At 36.8% G+C, this 18,103-nt stretch overlaps 1 protein-coding gene across 24 annotated transcripts in view; it reads left to right on the forward strand.

The window, feature by feature from the left end:
* The first annotated feature begins 3,820 nt into the window (after positions 1 to 3,820).
* LOC139964883 (uncharacterized) overlaps positions 3,821 to 18,103 on the forward strand; it is a 131,735-nt gene continuing 117,452 nt past the window's right edge. For 23 of the 24 annotated variants that reach the window (XM_071967124.1, XM_071966982.1, XM_071967114.1 and 20 more), the window contains exons 1-4: positions 3,821 to 3,977; positions 8,824 to 8,952; positions 10,158 to 10,353; positions 12,837 to 13,005. In XM_071967124.1, coding sequence (XP_071823225.1) covers positions 8,849 to 8,952; positions 10,158 to 10,353; positions 12,837 to 13,005 — 469 coding nt within the window. In that variant the 5' untranslated portion in view covers positions 3,821 to 3,977; positions 8,824 to 8,848. Of the gene's footprint in view, positions 3,978 to 6,629; positions 6,768 to 8,823; positions 8,953 to 10,157; positions 10,354 to 12,836; positions 13,006 to 18,103 lie in introns of those variants that run through there. The other variant, XM_071966945.1, reaches the window with a different exon arrangement.

An 18,103-nucleotide genomic window follows, 5' to 3' on the forward strand; every position in this document is an offset into this window, starting at 1 on the left:
CGTTATTTTATTATGACTGATTCCTATAGATAATGATGTTTCTTTAGTTTATATTTATTGGTATTTTTGCGTTTACCCGATTCGGGTCCATATGCACACGTACATGCTTTAGAAAGTTGCCATTTATTACAAAGTCAGGTAATACCCTCAATAAAGATGAAAATAATAAAAAATAAAAAATATTCACATAATTCAATCCACTCCAATCTAAATGCATCTATGTACAGATTTTAAACCGTCTGGCTGCTCGTATAATATCGAGATATATATAGTAATAGTCGACTCCATACAGAAATATTGTATTCCAAAAATTTAGTGTAGACCTACTATATTTACTATTTCCTTATTTCAAACCATTACAAATTGTGCATACCTTTTTTTTTTTATTGTATTCCTGGTGCAAATTTGTTGAAATATCGTAAGGAAACATATTATTTCAGAAGTTGCAATTAAACGTTCGAGTCTGAATTGCCACCATAGGCGTAGGAGGCGGGGGGGGGGGGGGCTGGGGGGGGGGCTGCAGCCCCCCAACCAAAATTTTTGGTGAAAATTCGGGCAATATGCTGAGAATTTTTCGGGCACCTACTGAAAGAAGAATAATTTGCAGTGTGTTTTTCAATATTTTTTGGTGAAAATTCGGGCAATATGCTGAGAATTTTTCGGGCACCTACTGAAAGAAGAATAATTTGCAATGTGTTTGTCAATATTTTTGGTGAAAATTCGGGCAATATTCTGAAACTTTTTCGGGCACCTACTGAAAGAAGAATAATTTGCAGTGTGTTTTTCAATATTTTTTGGTGAAAATTCGGGCAATATTCTGAGACTTTTTCGGGCACCTACTGAAAGAAGAATAATTTGCAATGTGTTTGTCAATGGTTAAACTTATATGATTATCATCATTATTGTTGTAACGACTTCCCCAATAATTATAACCAATATTGAAGGGTATTAAAACGGAATGAATTGAATGTTATTGGCATATGATGTAATAACCGATGGATGCCTATATTATATGCACATGTATTAACATGTTGAATGCGCGCGGAGCGCGCGAAAAATTTTGGTGATATTTTTCGGGCAAGTCGTTACAGCCCCCCAAATCAGATAAGGCCCCTACGCCTATGATTGCCACAAGGTCTTTTGGAATTCAAATTCATTCTTCATCATATTAGTATCATTGGAATACATTACAACTTTTCACTTGTATTTACCGTTTGGTATGGTACACTGTTGTATCGAACAACACTGCAAATAATTTACCGGTTTCTTTCATAGGCAGGTGTGACGATTTTGGATAATGCTGCAATACTATGCCGTACACCAGAACTGGGCTACGTGGTCATTTTGAGGATATACATTTCTCAGTTTTGATCAGGGCATTCGTTGATAATAATCGGAGCCGAAGTATAATTCAAATAGAGCGCCCTAACAAAACAGTAAGGTAGCATACTCCAAATAATTTCCCTTTGACGTTGTTAGACGTTCTCACTCGCTAATTCCTACCCATCGCTGGACCGCTAACACGTTGGCCATGACACCTTCATATTTATGTATTATGAGTCTGACCAGAAGCCTTTTTTTCTGTGATTTTTGTTCATGTTTTCGTTACTTACCAAACCCCTTTACTAAGTTATAAATAAGTTTCCGCACGCTACTCTAGGAAGAACTATAAGTGGTATAAAATTAATCTTAAATGATTATTGAAGGTCAAAAGACATTACCGCCCCGCTACCCCGCTCCCTCGCTCCCGCGCTCCCCCGCTGACTGTGATTTCTTGAAGCATTGGATTGTGGTAACATTTCTATTTGCTCTTCCACTTCCAGTGACCAGGGGCAAAACTTTTAAGTTCGTCCGCTCCTCCCCTCCCCGCCCCACATTCTCAATAAGGTAGGCCTACATCATTGCTGTAAAAGGATTTACACTAACATTAGAAAATGAACGATTGGGAGCTGTCAATATCATGAATCATTCCAAGAGGCATGCATGCAGTCTACTATTTTTAGTAACGCACTATATACTGAGTCAACCTCGTATAGTCTGAAGAATGTTTTCCGTTTCGTGACCATTTGTGATACAAACCATGTGTTCAATGTACTTGCAGGGGCGGAGGAGTCGACAAACGTAAGGGACAAATGCCCCAGGTTTGTGAGAAACATAAATGCTCCGCCCTTGTTCTATAAATATCAATGTTAATGAAAAGTACCCCTTTTCGCCTTTGTAACTAAAAAGTGCCCTTAATTATGAAAAAGTACGCTTTTGCGAGAAACTAAAACAAATGTTACCAAAAAGTGTTTATTTGTTGAAAAATTAAAAACCAAACCGGTAAGTAAACAGTGGTGAAAATATTTTCAAATAAGTACTGCAATTTCGTTTGTGCAACAGAACACCAGGGAATCATTTTCTTGGTAAGATTTGATATTGTGATTTGCTCCCTTAAATCATAGACAGATTCCTCTGTACTCCTCGTCCTCCGCCCCCCCCCCTCACCCTACAGCTTGAACCCACCTGCGCAGCCTCTGTTTACTTCCGTCTTTTATTTAGAATTGGTTTCATATGATTCATCCAATATTTGAAATCGTTTGAAGTAAAGAGCTCAATATTTCCCATAGCTTTTCTTTTCTTTTGAAAAGACAATACAATGAAATTTGAACCATATATACACAAAGAAAGGGGTGGAAAGGGGTGGGGGTGGGGTATTACGCTGCAAAATGAAATAATTGTTGACTCAAAATGTCATAAAGGCCTTTAACGAGTTATATATGTAATTTTGTTTTTAAATTTTACGAGAAACTGCAATAACGCACAATGTAATAACCTGTGTCAACCAAGACAACCGCAAATTGTACTCTGAATAATAATTGGAATTAACATATATAATAACTAGTGGTGTAATCGAAGTTTTATATCTCCGTGCCAGGCACAGTGCGGTGCACTTAAAAATTAGATTACTGTTTTTCAGCTATAGTCAATCCCCTGCATGCAGCATCACGGTCTACAAAGCAAATTAATTAGACTATACTATGATGACCCTAGTTGCGTAGACCTGCAGGTATTACTTAGCATCAGCTGGTACGCATGTATAAGACTACTAAAACTTACAATGCATGTACAATACTAATATTTTTGGTTTCATATAAATTTCATCATGCGATTTCTTGTACATATATATCAAGTCTGAAGAACAATGCCGGGCCCATATCACATAACACTACTGCAGTATGTATGTATGTATTTTAGATCCTCCTGCAAGCAGGAACTCGTGAAGAAGCCTCATTGGCTTATCAAAGCCGCGAGCTGACAGAAGTTAGTCTCTCAGATTCATATTTAACGTCCATGATCATGAATTGTCAATTTTCAACAAGGCTCTGTTACTGGACGACATACATTAATCTTGAAATTAATCGAACTGGGGACCTTATGATTGGAAGGCACCGGCGTTAACCACTGAACAAACACTCCTATATGATGTATAGAAAACAATTATAAAAGTATAGAAAAAAATTGTCCCAACTAGGTGCAATTACATCTTAAGAAATTTTGATAAAACTGAAAAGTGACGGTATGACTCGGCACTAATTGCTTTTAAACTCTGCCAACTTCCTGACCCGATTGAAAAGCACGGGGCTAACTTTTTTGGACCGGCGCGCTCATTACGGCTCATAGATATGGACACACCGTGAGCTTTCATTATAACTGACTTTATGACAAATAAAAAAAAATAGAACCTATTGACGTCAGTCTACTGGCAGTGCTTGGTACGAGCTTGGAACTCGTCGGTCCAACACGACCCGTCAATATATATATGTATTGTCCCGAAATCACCCAGGTGTGACTTCCCATGTACAACAATATACGTTTTCTCCATACGCTAATACTTTCAGTGTACATCGAGGTAAAGTAACACCGTGAGTTAGAAAAGCTTAGACAAATTATATACAGGACCAGTGTTATCGTCGATGTTGTTCTGATTTTAGCAGGTGAGTTTGAACAGATTGAGGTGTTTTACACGAGATTTTAACGAGAGAACACAGTTCTTGGTTCTGTTTTATTACATTGCTTTCCATCGGTGGGGCGGGGGGGGGGTGGTGGGTGAGGAAGTGTCCTACTCACCCCCCTTATGGACGTACATGGCGTGCATGATTAGCGGGTATTTTCATCGCTGCTAACACTTGTAAGTTTTGTAGCAATTCTTGATTCGAGTCACAAACGTTTGAATATAAGATCTTGCCATCAAGATAATACAAGACTACATTGTCAAATTATGACAATCTGGCAATACAAACTTTAGTTGGAATCATAGGCCATGCACATCGGCAACAATTTTCTGTATGACTGTCTGCAGCAGACGACAAGAGTTTCAGCACTCAAAAGTCATCAACTGGGATGGAACCGCTAAAGTAGTTATATGCACAATTACAAGTAATGTACATGCCCGCTCGAAAGGATAAGCAGGCGCGTAGCCAGGAATTTGCCAAAGGGAGGGGCGAAACTGTAGATTCGGCATTGCAAACTATCTAAGCGTAGCGCCACCATAAGTTGGCGCGAAGCGTACAAGAAAATTTTGGCTGAAAATGCCTCCCAGATCGCTGGAAATGGCTCTTCCCAGGCCTTGTAAGTTGCATCTTAGCATTCTCTCTTTTGAAAATACTAGCGAAATCATAAAAACATTAAATTAAAAAAAAATATGCTCAAGGGGGGGGGGGGCGGCTGCCCCCTTCGCCCCCCATTGGCTACGCGCCTGAATCTGATAGAGATAACTGTCATGAACAACTTTCCCCAAACTGCTGAGAAAAATCTTGTAATGTTTCTTCACATGACAAGGATGAGCCTACTTCGCCTACTTCACAATGATGAGCCTACTTCAAGTCTAAATACGACATCATCATCGAGTCGCATGTGCTTCAATGTTTTGTATATATTTTGTGTGTGTGTGTGTGTGTGCAATGTTTGTTTCCATCATGGGGTTGTGTCACCAGAAAGTGAGCAGAAAGTTTTTGCCCGAATTTTTAAAATTTGCCAGACCTTTTTTACTACACGAGCCACTTGAGATTTGATGAGCTTGATTTTCTTAATTTTTTTTTTTTTAAACTGTTGCGTACCTATAATATAGTTGGCACACGGGACGAATCCTTCCTAGTGTCACCCCGTGATATATATATATATATATTACTATATATATTACTATGTATGTATTATTTCTCTATTGTGCCCAAACTCACAGTGTGTCGAAGAATGCTCAGATAGTATATATAGTCAAGTAACTTTTAGTTTTATCTAATTGAACAAGTGTATTGCATAAAGTTTTAGCGACTTTGAACGTCTTTTGTTGATAGTAGCGCTATAAATGTTTTCTCCTTCTTCATCTTCTTGTTCCTCAAAGTTGTAAGATTTCCGTTTTTCATAGTATTTTCCTGAAAGTTTTGAAGTAGTCGAGTCTGCCGAGAGGTCTACTTACATCAACATTTTCGACATAAAGTTTTACCTAAAATTTGGCTTATTGTATGTTCCTTTTTTCCGAAAAGTGGCCTATTTCCACTCCTTGATTTTGGCCGACCAAATATTTTCATCTGGCAGCTCTGTGTATAATAAGGCCGTATATGGCAAGCCGTTTTACTTATTATTCAATATTTAATGATATCTTTAATTATTTGATGAGATCATTAAATCAATTGTTGATATCAAGAATTCGAGTTGTTGATATCGTTAAATCAATTAATGATATCATTAATTCAATTCATTTCTTGATATCAATAATTCATTTAATGATATCATTAATTGAATTAGTGATATCAAGAAATGATTTAAAGATATCTTTAAATGTATTTGTAATATGTACATATAACTAATCCGAATTATTGATATGCACATATTACTAATTCGAATTAGTGATATCATCAAATATGATGTCATATTTACTGATATCACTAATTCGAATTAGTGATATGTACATATCATTAATTATCATTAATTCGAATAAGTGATATGTACATATCATTAATTCGAATTAATGATATCATCAAATATGACGTCATATTTACTGATATCACTAATTCGAATTAATGATATGTACATATCACTAATTCGATTTAATGATATCAACAAATGTGACGTACATATCAAGAATTCGGCCATATTTAATGGTATCATTAAATATGGCCGAATTCGTGATATGTACGTCATATTTGATGATATCATTAATTGGAATTTATGATATCATTAAATATGGCCGAATTCGTGATATGTACGTCATACTTTTTGATATCAATTTAAATACAGATATCTGAAATTGAATTTATGATATCTTGAATTGAAATATTGATATCTTTGATAGTTCATCTATTTTAAGATATCATATATTCAATTCTTGATATCAGAAATTTTAATTATGATATCATCAAATAAAATAATGATATCAATAATTTCCTTGCACCAATTAATGATATCATCAAATATGACGTACATATCATTAAAACAATTTCAGATATCATGAAATAATTCATGATATTTGTTATAACAATATTAAATAATTGTTGATATCAATAAATACTGAATAAAAAATAAAATGGCTTGCCATAAGGCCGCACGTACTTGTGAGAAGTTCGACGGCCTTGTGATCGAGAAACGAAGTGTGGACAAGAATACATTTTCAGTAATCTTGGAAAGGAAACAGTAACACTTGACTAATCTATAGATCAACTTTTCATGCGACTAGCATGGCAGCGGCAATCAAATCACTCCTTGTCCTCAAATTCCTTGTAACAGAATGCGTAAGGTTATCGAATAAACGATATAGGATATTTGTATAATTAGGTTGTATATGATCCTCAGAATCTAGGCTAGGAGTAGGACTAACTTAGGCATAACATTAACAATTAGGCCTAGCGCCTACCGTAGCAAGATAGGTTACGCAACTGAACAGATAATGTGAACAGACAATGTGTTGTGGTAAAAAATCTCAGTCAATCAGGTACAAATATATTTAGGCTATCCATAAAGCAAGAAACAGTTCAACACCGAGGAACCAACTTGTGATTGAATACTGTATTACACATCAAATCCAACCATGTGACAAATTTCCTAGCAAAATGAATGAAAATCAAGGTTCCATATGAAATCGAATGAAAGAACGAACCACATGTTGTTGACCAACTAGGTTACAAGTCATCTTCAAGACCCCCGTTAAAAATATGACATAAACAGAAAAACAAGTCTAAAAAGTAAAAGAATGGCACATACCTTTACTTCAGTTTTATGTTGCATGACAGGGATTGTTCGAAAGCACATAGAATTAGAAGATTGAGTTTTGGTGGTCATTTGACGGACTCTTCTGGGCAGCTAGTTAAGATTGCTACATGTCCTTTGGATGCATGAAATAGTTTAAGCCATTTGTGCGAGTAGTAAATTACTAAGTTAGGCATTCAGCAGTGACATGTAGAAAACCCTCAAATGCAATACCTACTTGAGGGTTCCATAACGAATTACAGAGCAACAGAATGTATTACTGTTAGACTCGTAAGTGCTAGTATCTGGTGACAATTGAGTGATACTAATGTCTCAGTTGACCAAGACTGGTTTTCAATCCAAATTTATTGTTTCATGGAATGAAATAAAATTTATGGTAAAAAGGCAGATGATAATACTGCAACTTTGAACCAAGGTGTAAAATAGTACTGTCTGTTACTGTTAGAGATTGCCAAGTCAGAGAATAATTATGTTTTATGATAAATTTAAGTTTCCTTCTGGTCCCTGTATTAAAAACCCACCACAAAGCACAATAAGTTTGTCAATTATGTATTCAGCCTATGAAGAAGATACTGCCAGGATTGAAACATCAGGCCCACTTACTTTTACACAAGTATGAATTTTATCAGAATTTTACCTTCCAGGGTGTTTTGTTATTTTATACACACAAAAGAGAAAAGAAACTTGTTGTGATAGAATAAATCCACCTATTTAGTAAGACTGTCCATTCCTTCACCTTTCGAGGTTATTAGTCTCAAAGGGTAGCCTGTGTGTTACGTAACTTGCACTTGCACAGCTCAAATTTCCCACAATCTACCCACGAGAGCCTATTAAAATGCCAGAGGCAGGTAAAACTGTTATGGCAGTGGTATTTAAGGGCGCATTTTCAAATGACAAACAATGAATTATAAGTAACAAGCAGACAGCCTTGAACTTATTTGCTGATTTCACCAGGGAGTTGTTATGGATTCTCACTGAGCTGTCAGATGCCTCCTCTGTAAACATTTTTGTACTTTAATGGTGAATATCTTAAAGGGTGTAAAGACTCGTGCATAAAGAAACGTCTAATGCCGGTAATCTGACCTAGTTTCGAATAAGGTGTAACAGAAGTGTTAGACACCACCATTGATCCCAGAAAATACACACACAGCTTTCTACCGTCGGTAATAAGACACTAGTGTACAGTCAGTACATACAGCTGCTGTCAATTATACCCACAGCACAGTATACAAACGATACAGCGATGGACAACTGAGGTCCAGCTAAAGATAAAAAGTATCACGTTTCATTACTGTCTGCATTTTGTAGTGACACAAACAAAACGTCACTTGCAAGCAACAGAAAGTTAACTTTTCCAGATGGCCTCACACAGTTTGGGACGAGTCTTCAATGCTTTTAAACCTGAAATAAAGAACGTGACCAATCCTTGTTTTTTTTTTTTTTAACTATTGCATGATATATAGCTCTGTAGTAGATTCTGTTTATAGTCATCCTGTGACATATCTGGTGTGAGCAATGTCTATAGTGTGACTGCAGCTTCAATTAAATCTCCTTTTATCTCATTCTTTCATCATTCAATAGAATTGTTGCACACATGTGACGGACGATGGGGTCACCACCGCCATCTATCCTTCTATTTCTGGGGGCAATGCTCTTCATCAGTGGCAGCAGCTATGCAATGCCCACTGAATCGCCCATGGAGCATCCATCGTAAGTAAAAAAATCTTTAAAAATAAATCTGCCCAATTTTGCACATTTAATTGGTATCCATTTCCAAACGATTTTATGGCACAACGTATCTATAAAGCAGGTTGTTCATTGTGAAATGTAAAGTTCACTCTCCACCTGCAGACTTATGTGATTATAAATACATAAATATGTTTTTGAATTTGTAACATTTTAAAACCTTGAAAATCATCATTTCAACTAAAGCAGGGTACAGATTTGTAAAGATGGCTAATTTTTAAGGGTTTTCAGGTCTTGTTGGTTGATGAAAGCTCTCCTTAACATTTTCCCAGGCACAACATGTTGATTTATAGTTGAAGCATTCCGTGATACTTTGTATGTGTTTTGTGTGGACAACCCAAATATATATTTGTTTAAAAAAAAAAAAAATCAGTTACTTCTAACCTCAGATGTAAAAGTTCCTGTTTTTTTTTTTTTTAGATGTTTGAATCAATGAGTGAGTCTGAATAAATTATTCAGATTCCTTTTGACCGAAATACAGATGGTATTGTGTTATATATCAACTGTCTTTGACTTGCGTTTTTCAAAAGAACCTGTTCTAACACGTAACAGATTTCAGAACGCTTTTTGTTATGCCTGTACCTGTCAAAGGTGTCTTGTGATGTGGGTGACTGGTAATTGTATAAAGTTGGGTAGTATATACTGTATGCATCCATGCGTAAAAGATAGAGGTTAGTAATATAAAACTGTAAACACTTTTACACTTAAAGCTACAAAGAAATTTCCAGAAATCTGTCAAGAATCAGTCAACTTGATGAAAATGTATAGATTTGTGGTTGATCTTTTATATGATTTTGTTTCATATTTGCTGACTGAATAGTAAAGTCCAAGGATATTGCAGTCAAATACGTTACATATAGAGCTCTAAATATGTTTTAAACTGTATGGAGGGTGGGAGGGGGGGGGATGGAGGGGGCTGGCTAAGGAAACATGGGGTGAGGGAGAGAACGAGGAGTGTCACAAGTTGTAAGTTTGCTACGTGATACTCTCCTCTGACTGGCTTTATAAACTAATTATGAATCCGCCCATCAGTCAAGATAACGGTAATCCTCATCACCGCGGAGAGATGGTGCTTCCATGAATCCAAGCAAAAGATCTTACTTTTCAAGCCGGGTAGAAAAAGGAAAGTAACTGAAATGTTTTTCTCGTCTTCCATCTTGTGAATTTAGGCAGTATGTGATCATGTCTCCAAACACAATAAGGGCGGGAAGACAGCTCACCCTGTCTGTCCACATCCGAGATGCATCAGCGTCGGTTGACGTTACAGCATCCATTATAAGCGAAGGGGACTTGTCACTGTTAGCCGTCGTTGCCTCGACCACTGTGTCCGCCCCGCAAAACGTCGTGACGGAGATAACAATTGAGGTAAAATTAGTTTTTTTCGTGACATGCCGTCATTTGTTCTATTCTCTGTTCACTAGCTTAGTATATAGTTTTATTTACCGGACAGTTCCTATGCGTAGCTAGGGCAAGAGAGGATGACATATCAACTACAGTTTAATATATGGCTTAAGTTAAACTGAATTGTTTCATCCTTTGGTCAAAGTTTGTAGCAATGGGTATGATGGGATAAGGTTTATATATATATTAGGTCTATGCTATTCAATAGTTACATGGTTAATGACAGAGATACATAGAAGGCTAGCTTGGCAATGGTACAATCTTAAACCCAAATCAAATCAATCATATGTCGATTTGCTAATGCTCAGAAGTTTTGGTGACTCCTTCATCCTTGGGAAGGATACATTACCCTGTCTGGACCAGTCGGTTATGATCTTTTATTCTTTGCCATAGGAAATAGGAATCTGTTCGATGGTGCAAGTGTGCAAGTGTGTGGGAGTGTAGGTAGTGCCCTTGGCTGGTAAACATTATTATAACTCAAAAAAAGCACAAAGATGGATAAAGATGGATAATTAGTGAGGGTGAGAACCTCATAGTAATGATCAAGGTCATCTGAGGTCACGGACTATAGGTCAACATCTGAAAACCTTGAAAAACAATGATAACTCCCTAAGTAAACCTACAATGAACTTGATATTTCTATGTAAGGAGGTCAAAGTTCATCTGAGGTAGACAATTACGAAGTCTGCAAAGCTTATAATCGCAATAACTCCAAAAGTAAAGCTTGAAAACATGTACTTCTTTCTTGGTATGTGGATCCACTTCAGTAAAATGAGTTCAAAGTTCATGCCAGGTCACCAGTTGTCGGCAGCATGAGAAAAAAAAAGGGGAAAAAGAGAATGAAGAACTGATCAAAGTCGGAGTTGAAGTAACTTATCAGCTTCAAATCTTATTGGCTGACCCACATAATATGGATTGCTTGGAAAAGGTGTCACTTGCTAACTCCAGTAACACACTTTGTCCTCCATCCTGCAGTAACAACAACTGGGTGTGAGATTGTCTCACATATGCTCACCCAGATACTAATGCAGAGAGACATTTTGGTTGTTGTTATCATCAATTAAAATAATTTCACAGTCTTTTATGGGACAACTTGGTTGGTTGGAGAATGCAACACACACAATTTAGGTTTACCATGGTGTCTCATCTCTCAGAATGCAGCTTAGAATATTCTACAAAGACATTTTAGTTTCGAAAAACTGCATGAATAAATTTGGATAGTTTGACACTTATTTTAGCTAAATTTTCTCTTCAAGCTTTGTATTAGCCTGCTCGTTTAAAATAGTACATTGGCATCGCAGGTACAGCAGTCTGTATATATGTCATAGATGGTGTTCGGTCAGTGATGTGTGATATACACAAAAACGTACTATTGCAGCTCAACAATAAACCTGGCCTTGTTTCCGTGGCATTATGAGAATTCTCAGAGTGACTAAGCGGTGGTTACTTTTGAGGTCTTTCGGTTTCATTGAATTGAATGACAGGCATGAATGTGCAACTGTGTTTTGTTTTGATAAAATCTTGTATCAATAACAAACTTAGATCCTTTACAGCTTTATATATATATATATATATATATATATATATATATAAATGAAAATCGTAATGAGTTGGAAAATCAAGAACAGTGGAAAAACTTACAGCCTCCACCGGGATTCGAATCACGGGCCTTCCGCTCTGTACGCGGACACCCTAACCACTAGGCTATGGACGCTGATTATATAAATGAAAATCGTATATATATATATATATATATATATATATATATAAATATATATATATATATATATATATATATATATATATATCTATATATTTATATATATATATATATATATATATATATCTATATATATATATATATATATATATATATATATATATAAAAGTGAATATCAATTGTGTGTAATCCATTTTCAGTATTATATTCTGTATGTATTAAAATCTATATATCATATTCTGATTTCATTCATACATATGGAGCAGAAAATTTTCCGAATTATTCTCAGTATCTAAATAACGTGATGAGACTTTGAGTATTACACAGGGTCTACCAATGGCACAACCGGAGCAAATAATAGTTATCTGCTACAACTTTTGTCACATTTATAGTAGACTGTTTCCATGATTGTGGTCTTTTGATAGACTGACTATGGTACAGTATGACTTGGACAACATTACTATGGATCTGCCCCTTTTCTGATCACCAACGATTAATGGCAAAAAGGGCGGGAAAATAAAGTTATTAAGTACTTCTACTTGTAAAAAGTGTCGACCAATCTTTGACACTTTTCATGTATTTTTGGGGGCATTCTTTTTCCCTGCGCATATACTATAACGATACTAAATCAGGGGTAAGCCCGTTTTTTTTTTTTTTTTTAACCCTTTCCTCATGTTTCACTAAGTACACACTTTTGTTCTGTATATACTTCTCTTGCATATTGTAGGTTCCTGACGATCTTGGACCCCCACCTGCTGGAGCAACTTATTTCCTTCAGGTAGTCGGATCTGGGGGACTCGAGTTCTCTCATCGTGACGGCCAACTGTTGTACGATATGAACAGCCTAAACCTACTGATTCAGACTGATAAGGCTGCCTACAAGCCTGGGCAGACAAGTGAGTTTCTCAAAGACAATGATGTGTGTATGTATGTATGTATTTTTGATCCTCCTGCAAGCAGGAACTCACGAAGAAGCCATCATTGGCTTATCAAAGCCGCAAGCTGACCGAAGTCAATCTCTTAGATTCATATTTAACGTCCATGATTATGAATTGTCAATTGTCAACAACTCTGTAACTGGACGACATACATTAATCTTGAAGTGACTCGAACTCAGGACCTTATGATTGAAAGGCACCGGCGTTAACCGGCGTTAACCACTGAGCTAACACTCCTATGTTGATGCTGATGCATTTTGTGCATTGGTTTGTTAACTGAAATGATGCCTTTAAAATGACACAAAATGAATCTTTGATACATTTTCGAGGTTACTATATTTCTATACACCATTTTATATTTGAAAAAAAAAGTGTGCCTTGAGACATACCTCAGACTCATATCAAGTTATAAAGTGACTGGACTAGTTAGTCTAACACTTAGAAGATAAGGTTAATTCCCTCCGATGTCTTTACGGCCTCAAAGTAACATGTGTACGATCAAACCGCGAATTATTTGAAAAAATAGGTGTTGAATATATCATTCAAAAGGTGGTGCTCGATCATAAGTTTAAGAAAAAATATAACTTGTTTCGGTCGTGCTCATATAACTAATAAAACAACAGATAAGTTGTAGCAATTTGGCTTCACTCACTGAGGAACCATGGTTAATGATCAAGTTACCCTTACTGGAACTTATTCCAGTCATTAATTATGTTTTAAAGCTCAGTATCTTGAAAACTGTAATAGCTGTATAGGCATTTTTTACTAATTTACACTCAAAGTTTTGTCATTTTTCTTGGACTATCACATCTCAGGACTAAAAAGCTCTGCCTGAACTTGAACTCATCCTAGTAGACATCTCTTTGTTCTTTCAAGTGATGTTTACTGTCCAAGAATTTGTCTGCCTAGTCTGCCTAGTTCAGGAAACTTTCTGTGACTTCTGATTCTAATTAAAGGAGCATACCGTGTTTGAATATCACCCCAAAGTGACACCTGCTTACCATTAACTGTGATCCTTATGCTAGTATTCCAAACATATCCCCAAACGTATTTTGCGGGAGAAACGTCTCAAATCTTAGAAAATTTAGCAAAAAGGATGGGAATTTTTGTCAGCAAAATGGCTAATTATCCAACGATACGCCACGCCTATCACTGTTGTCTTTTTCATGCATAAAGATCTCGTCGAGTTGCCTCAGTACTGCGCAATATTGATTACTGACTGACCTATATCTTTACCAGTGTGCGAACAGTATCATATAAATGTACACAGTACAGTCCATTATAGTCCTGTACGAACGTTATAAACTGAGCTTGCGTTGATTGCGCTGATTATTTTGCAACACTTACTGGCTTTCCAACTAGAAATTAAACCCTTTAACATGTAAAATGAAACTTAACTGTACAAAATAAACCATATAAACAAACAAATCTTGACCAAAAACCATCAGTTTACGGCAAATCCAAGCTGGAAGTCGGCATTGACTATAACGTATGTTGTCAATCACGATCGGACGGGACAGAACATACCCACATGGACACTGATTGGTCAATTTGAACAACACGTTAAATTAAACTTTTGAGAATAGTTAGCGAAAGTCTTGGAATATACCATGGAATATGTATTGAAGGTCTTATGCCTTAGGACTATAGCTTAAAGCAGCATTTTGCGTTTGGTCGCCGTTTTCTACTTTTTTGACATGTCCATCGAGTTTCTTTACATATATCAATCCAAAAACAGCAAACTAAGATATAAGCCAAGTTTTTTCCTGCCAACAACGTTAATTGGCGAGTAATTAAGGATATTTGCAGATAATGAGAAAAGTGTCCACGACAAATTCCACATACGAAATTAATCGCATACAGTTCCCCCAAACCCACTAGTTTGAATTCAACCAATCAGAGATGCAGGTTTAATTATGAGCCGTTGCTAAAAATAGATTCAAGACTTTGCGTTGGTACGACCAGGGAGTTGTTATGGAACTCCCTGGTACAACTGCCATATAGACTGTACACAAATCAAGCATGGTGTTGTATTAAGTATTGGTCAATGACGTTCGTAGTGTTTAAATATTCATATTATGGGCGAGGTTTATTGGGATCCCAACGGAAAATATCTTGGAGAAAAACAAAGTTGAAAGTTGCAAATTTTTAGACTTTTATGCCACCATTTGAAGTAAAATTTAAATAGATAAACTAGTTACTGTATGTATGTGGTTATGGCATAGTGGAGTCAGTGAGGTTGAGAAAAATCATAGAAAAAGGATGCAAAATGCTGCTTTAAGACTAGTCTATTATTTATTGTATTTACACCTTGCATTTGCCATGTTTGTACCGTTCCATTTACGTCTCTTGTTACTGGTTAGCAATACACTAATAGTATGTACAGGCTGCAAATAATATACCTTTGATTCGCCTGCGTTAGGCCAGCCAGCTCCTTTGTGTAAACGAAAGGTGCAACACGCATTTATAATGAATATTTGCATAGGTCTATTGAGAAGGTTGTTGGTATGGACCTTTAAGAATGACAAGCGACATTTTTCTGTTGGGAATCTCGCAAGATGTTTGACATAAATTTGCAAGAGGGGTATGAAAATGACACCGCTATCATTCAGAACTAAGATTGGTGTAAGTTTCAACAGTAATTGCACAATAGCTATCGCAGCTTGTTCAAGCCAAGGTTGAATCAGTTCCACTTCAGTGAATAGTTCTGTTCCCTACACTGAAGTATCTCATTGGTTTTAAAGTTTGGTGAACTAGCTAGTGTATTGTGCAACTCACAAGTGCATTAGTGCATTTACGTGTTCAGTAATAGGTCTATAAGCCTTATTTACCAATGAACAATTCATGGTTCCATTGGATAGGTTAATTAAAAGAGCTATCACTGCACCAGTTTTTATACTTAGAAGGAGTAATTTTGATAAATTGTTACTTTAACTGAAGCTGTCTTGATAAGTTTAGATGTTTAGTAATTTAAGTAAGGAAAAGCTTCAACAGTTGTGAAATTGAAGGCACTTGTTAAAAATAAGCAAGTGCTCCAATTAACTTCCACTCGATGTTTAGCTTCTTATTGTCTACTGGCAGAAAGATGCACTGAAGTGTTTTCTTTTTCTACTGGCGAATGACAAAATCGCACGGTTGTACCAATCCAGTAAAATAATCTAAATCTGTAGGGGGGCTGGGGGGGCGGGGGTGCCAGCCCCCCCAGTGAAAAATGTGGAGGGCGGAAGTATCATTCCGCCCCCCCGCTTCGCACGTCAGAAAACCCCTTTTTCATTTCCAAATGAGAAAAAAAAATCTCATTTGGAGCACCAAATTGCATCTAAGGCCAGGTGAAAATACAAAATTAAGTTTACAAAATGGAGTCGGTGTTGAAGTGTGCTATATTGCACCAAATTGCATCTGAGGCTACCTGGAAATGCAAAAAATTCCAAAGAGGAGGGGGACACCCCCTCCCCTTAGACCCCTCCCCCAGGCCGGCCATAAGTCTTCAGCCCCCCCACTCAAAAGTACCTTCCTACGCCACTGTATACAACCTAGTTTTTTAAATTTCAATATGTGTTGATGATAAAGATAAAAAACTCATGGAAATGAAAGCAACAATGGAAAGAAAAACTGGTTCATGCAAACACCGCACACAGCGTATAAACCAAAACAGTATCGTGCTCATCTTAAGATCTTAAGATCAGCCCAGATGTTATGGGAAAGTTCACAAGATTCTCTGAGTTGACCAAGTTTTTTGACAACATTTGATCACACTAACCAGTAAACATCCCCTGGGGTAAATTTCAGTCTCAAACGTGGGCGTACCAGGTACCAGTCAACACAGATGCGTTAAACGTACGGTTGCCATCACATTCTGAAAAATATTGAACCTGTTTTGGTACCGGAGTGTAAAGTACTATTTGCTTGGTCACGGTCTTTGATCTGCTTTAATATCGCATAAATCTTGTTGAGGTCAAATGATGTAAGTGTTAAACTTTAGGTAAACAAAAAAAACACCAGCATGATCAGTTCTTTGAAGGAAGTTGTAGTTCATTTGGTAGAGGTGTCAAAGCTGTAGAGTGAGAATAACTTTGCTAAAAAAAATTGCGATTATCGTGAGAAATGAAAATCAGTCGTCTTGGCCTCTAGCTTGCTTTAATGATTGAGGTAGAATAAAATAGAAATGTTGAATATTACTTATGAGAATATACAGTAGCTAGAATTCCTGGTTGGTTAAGACCAAAAAAAAAGAAGAAGAAGAAGAGCAAAGACTGGACAGTCCCGAGTAAAATGTTTCGGATGAAGTACTGGAAGTCAGTTTTCAATCAATCAATTAATCAGAAGACATTTATATAACGCCAAAAGCAACAGAAATTGTTCAAAGGCGCTAAGTGTACCATAGCGTGTACAACTTAGCTTTGGTCATTGGCAACTTGTCACACCTACACACCAAAGTGTTCACAATTCAATAAATCTCTCTTAAGGCACCACAGTGCACCACAACCATGTGTCCCCCAGGGGATTTCCCATAGGGTGCAGCCACAAACCGGCGCAAGCAACCACTTGACCACAACGCCCCCCCCCCCTACTGATGGTTGGTCAAAATTTTGTATGAAAACAAGTCAGCATATTCAGCTAATTTTAAGTTGTTGGTCTGAACTAAAAGGAGCATTTAAAATCCCCATTGACTTACATACTAAATCACAAAAAATAATGTGGTCTCTAAGTCTAGATAGAAGTTCTCACTAGCTTAATGCTACAAGGCATCACTGCATAGCTGACAAGTTGGCCTCTCATGGCACCATCAATTTTCCATATCATGACCATGTAGATTTTTTGCTATCCGAGCCGGAAGTATTTGCCACTTATAAACAAACCTCTTTCACTCAGTAGTAAACAATCTTTGTATGCTGCTCCTGGGAGGCCTAAAGAGGGTCTAAACTTGCCTCAATTGACCCTTTTTTTGCACCACATGTACTTCCATTCATGCTCTTTAATGTGCAAGCCACAAAACAGATCATGATTGATAACAGGTCAAAAAAGATATTCTCCTGCTGCACTTTCCCTGTTAAAG

Source organism: Apostichopus japonicus, chromosome 3, assembly GCF_037975245.1.
Source record: "Apostichopus japonicus isolate 1M-3 chromosome 3, ASM3797524v1, whole genome shotgun sequence".
Classification (NCBI taxonomy): domain Eukaryota; kingdom Metazoa; phylum Echinodermata; class Holothuroidea; order Aspidochirotida; family Stichopodidae; genus Apostichopus; species Apostichopus japonicus.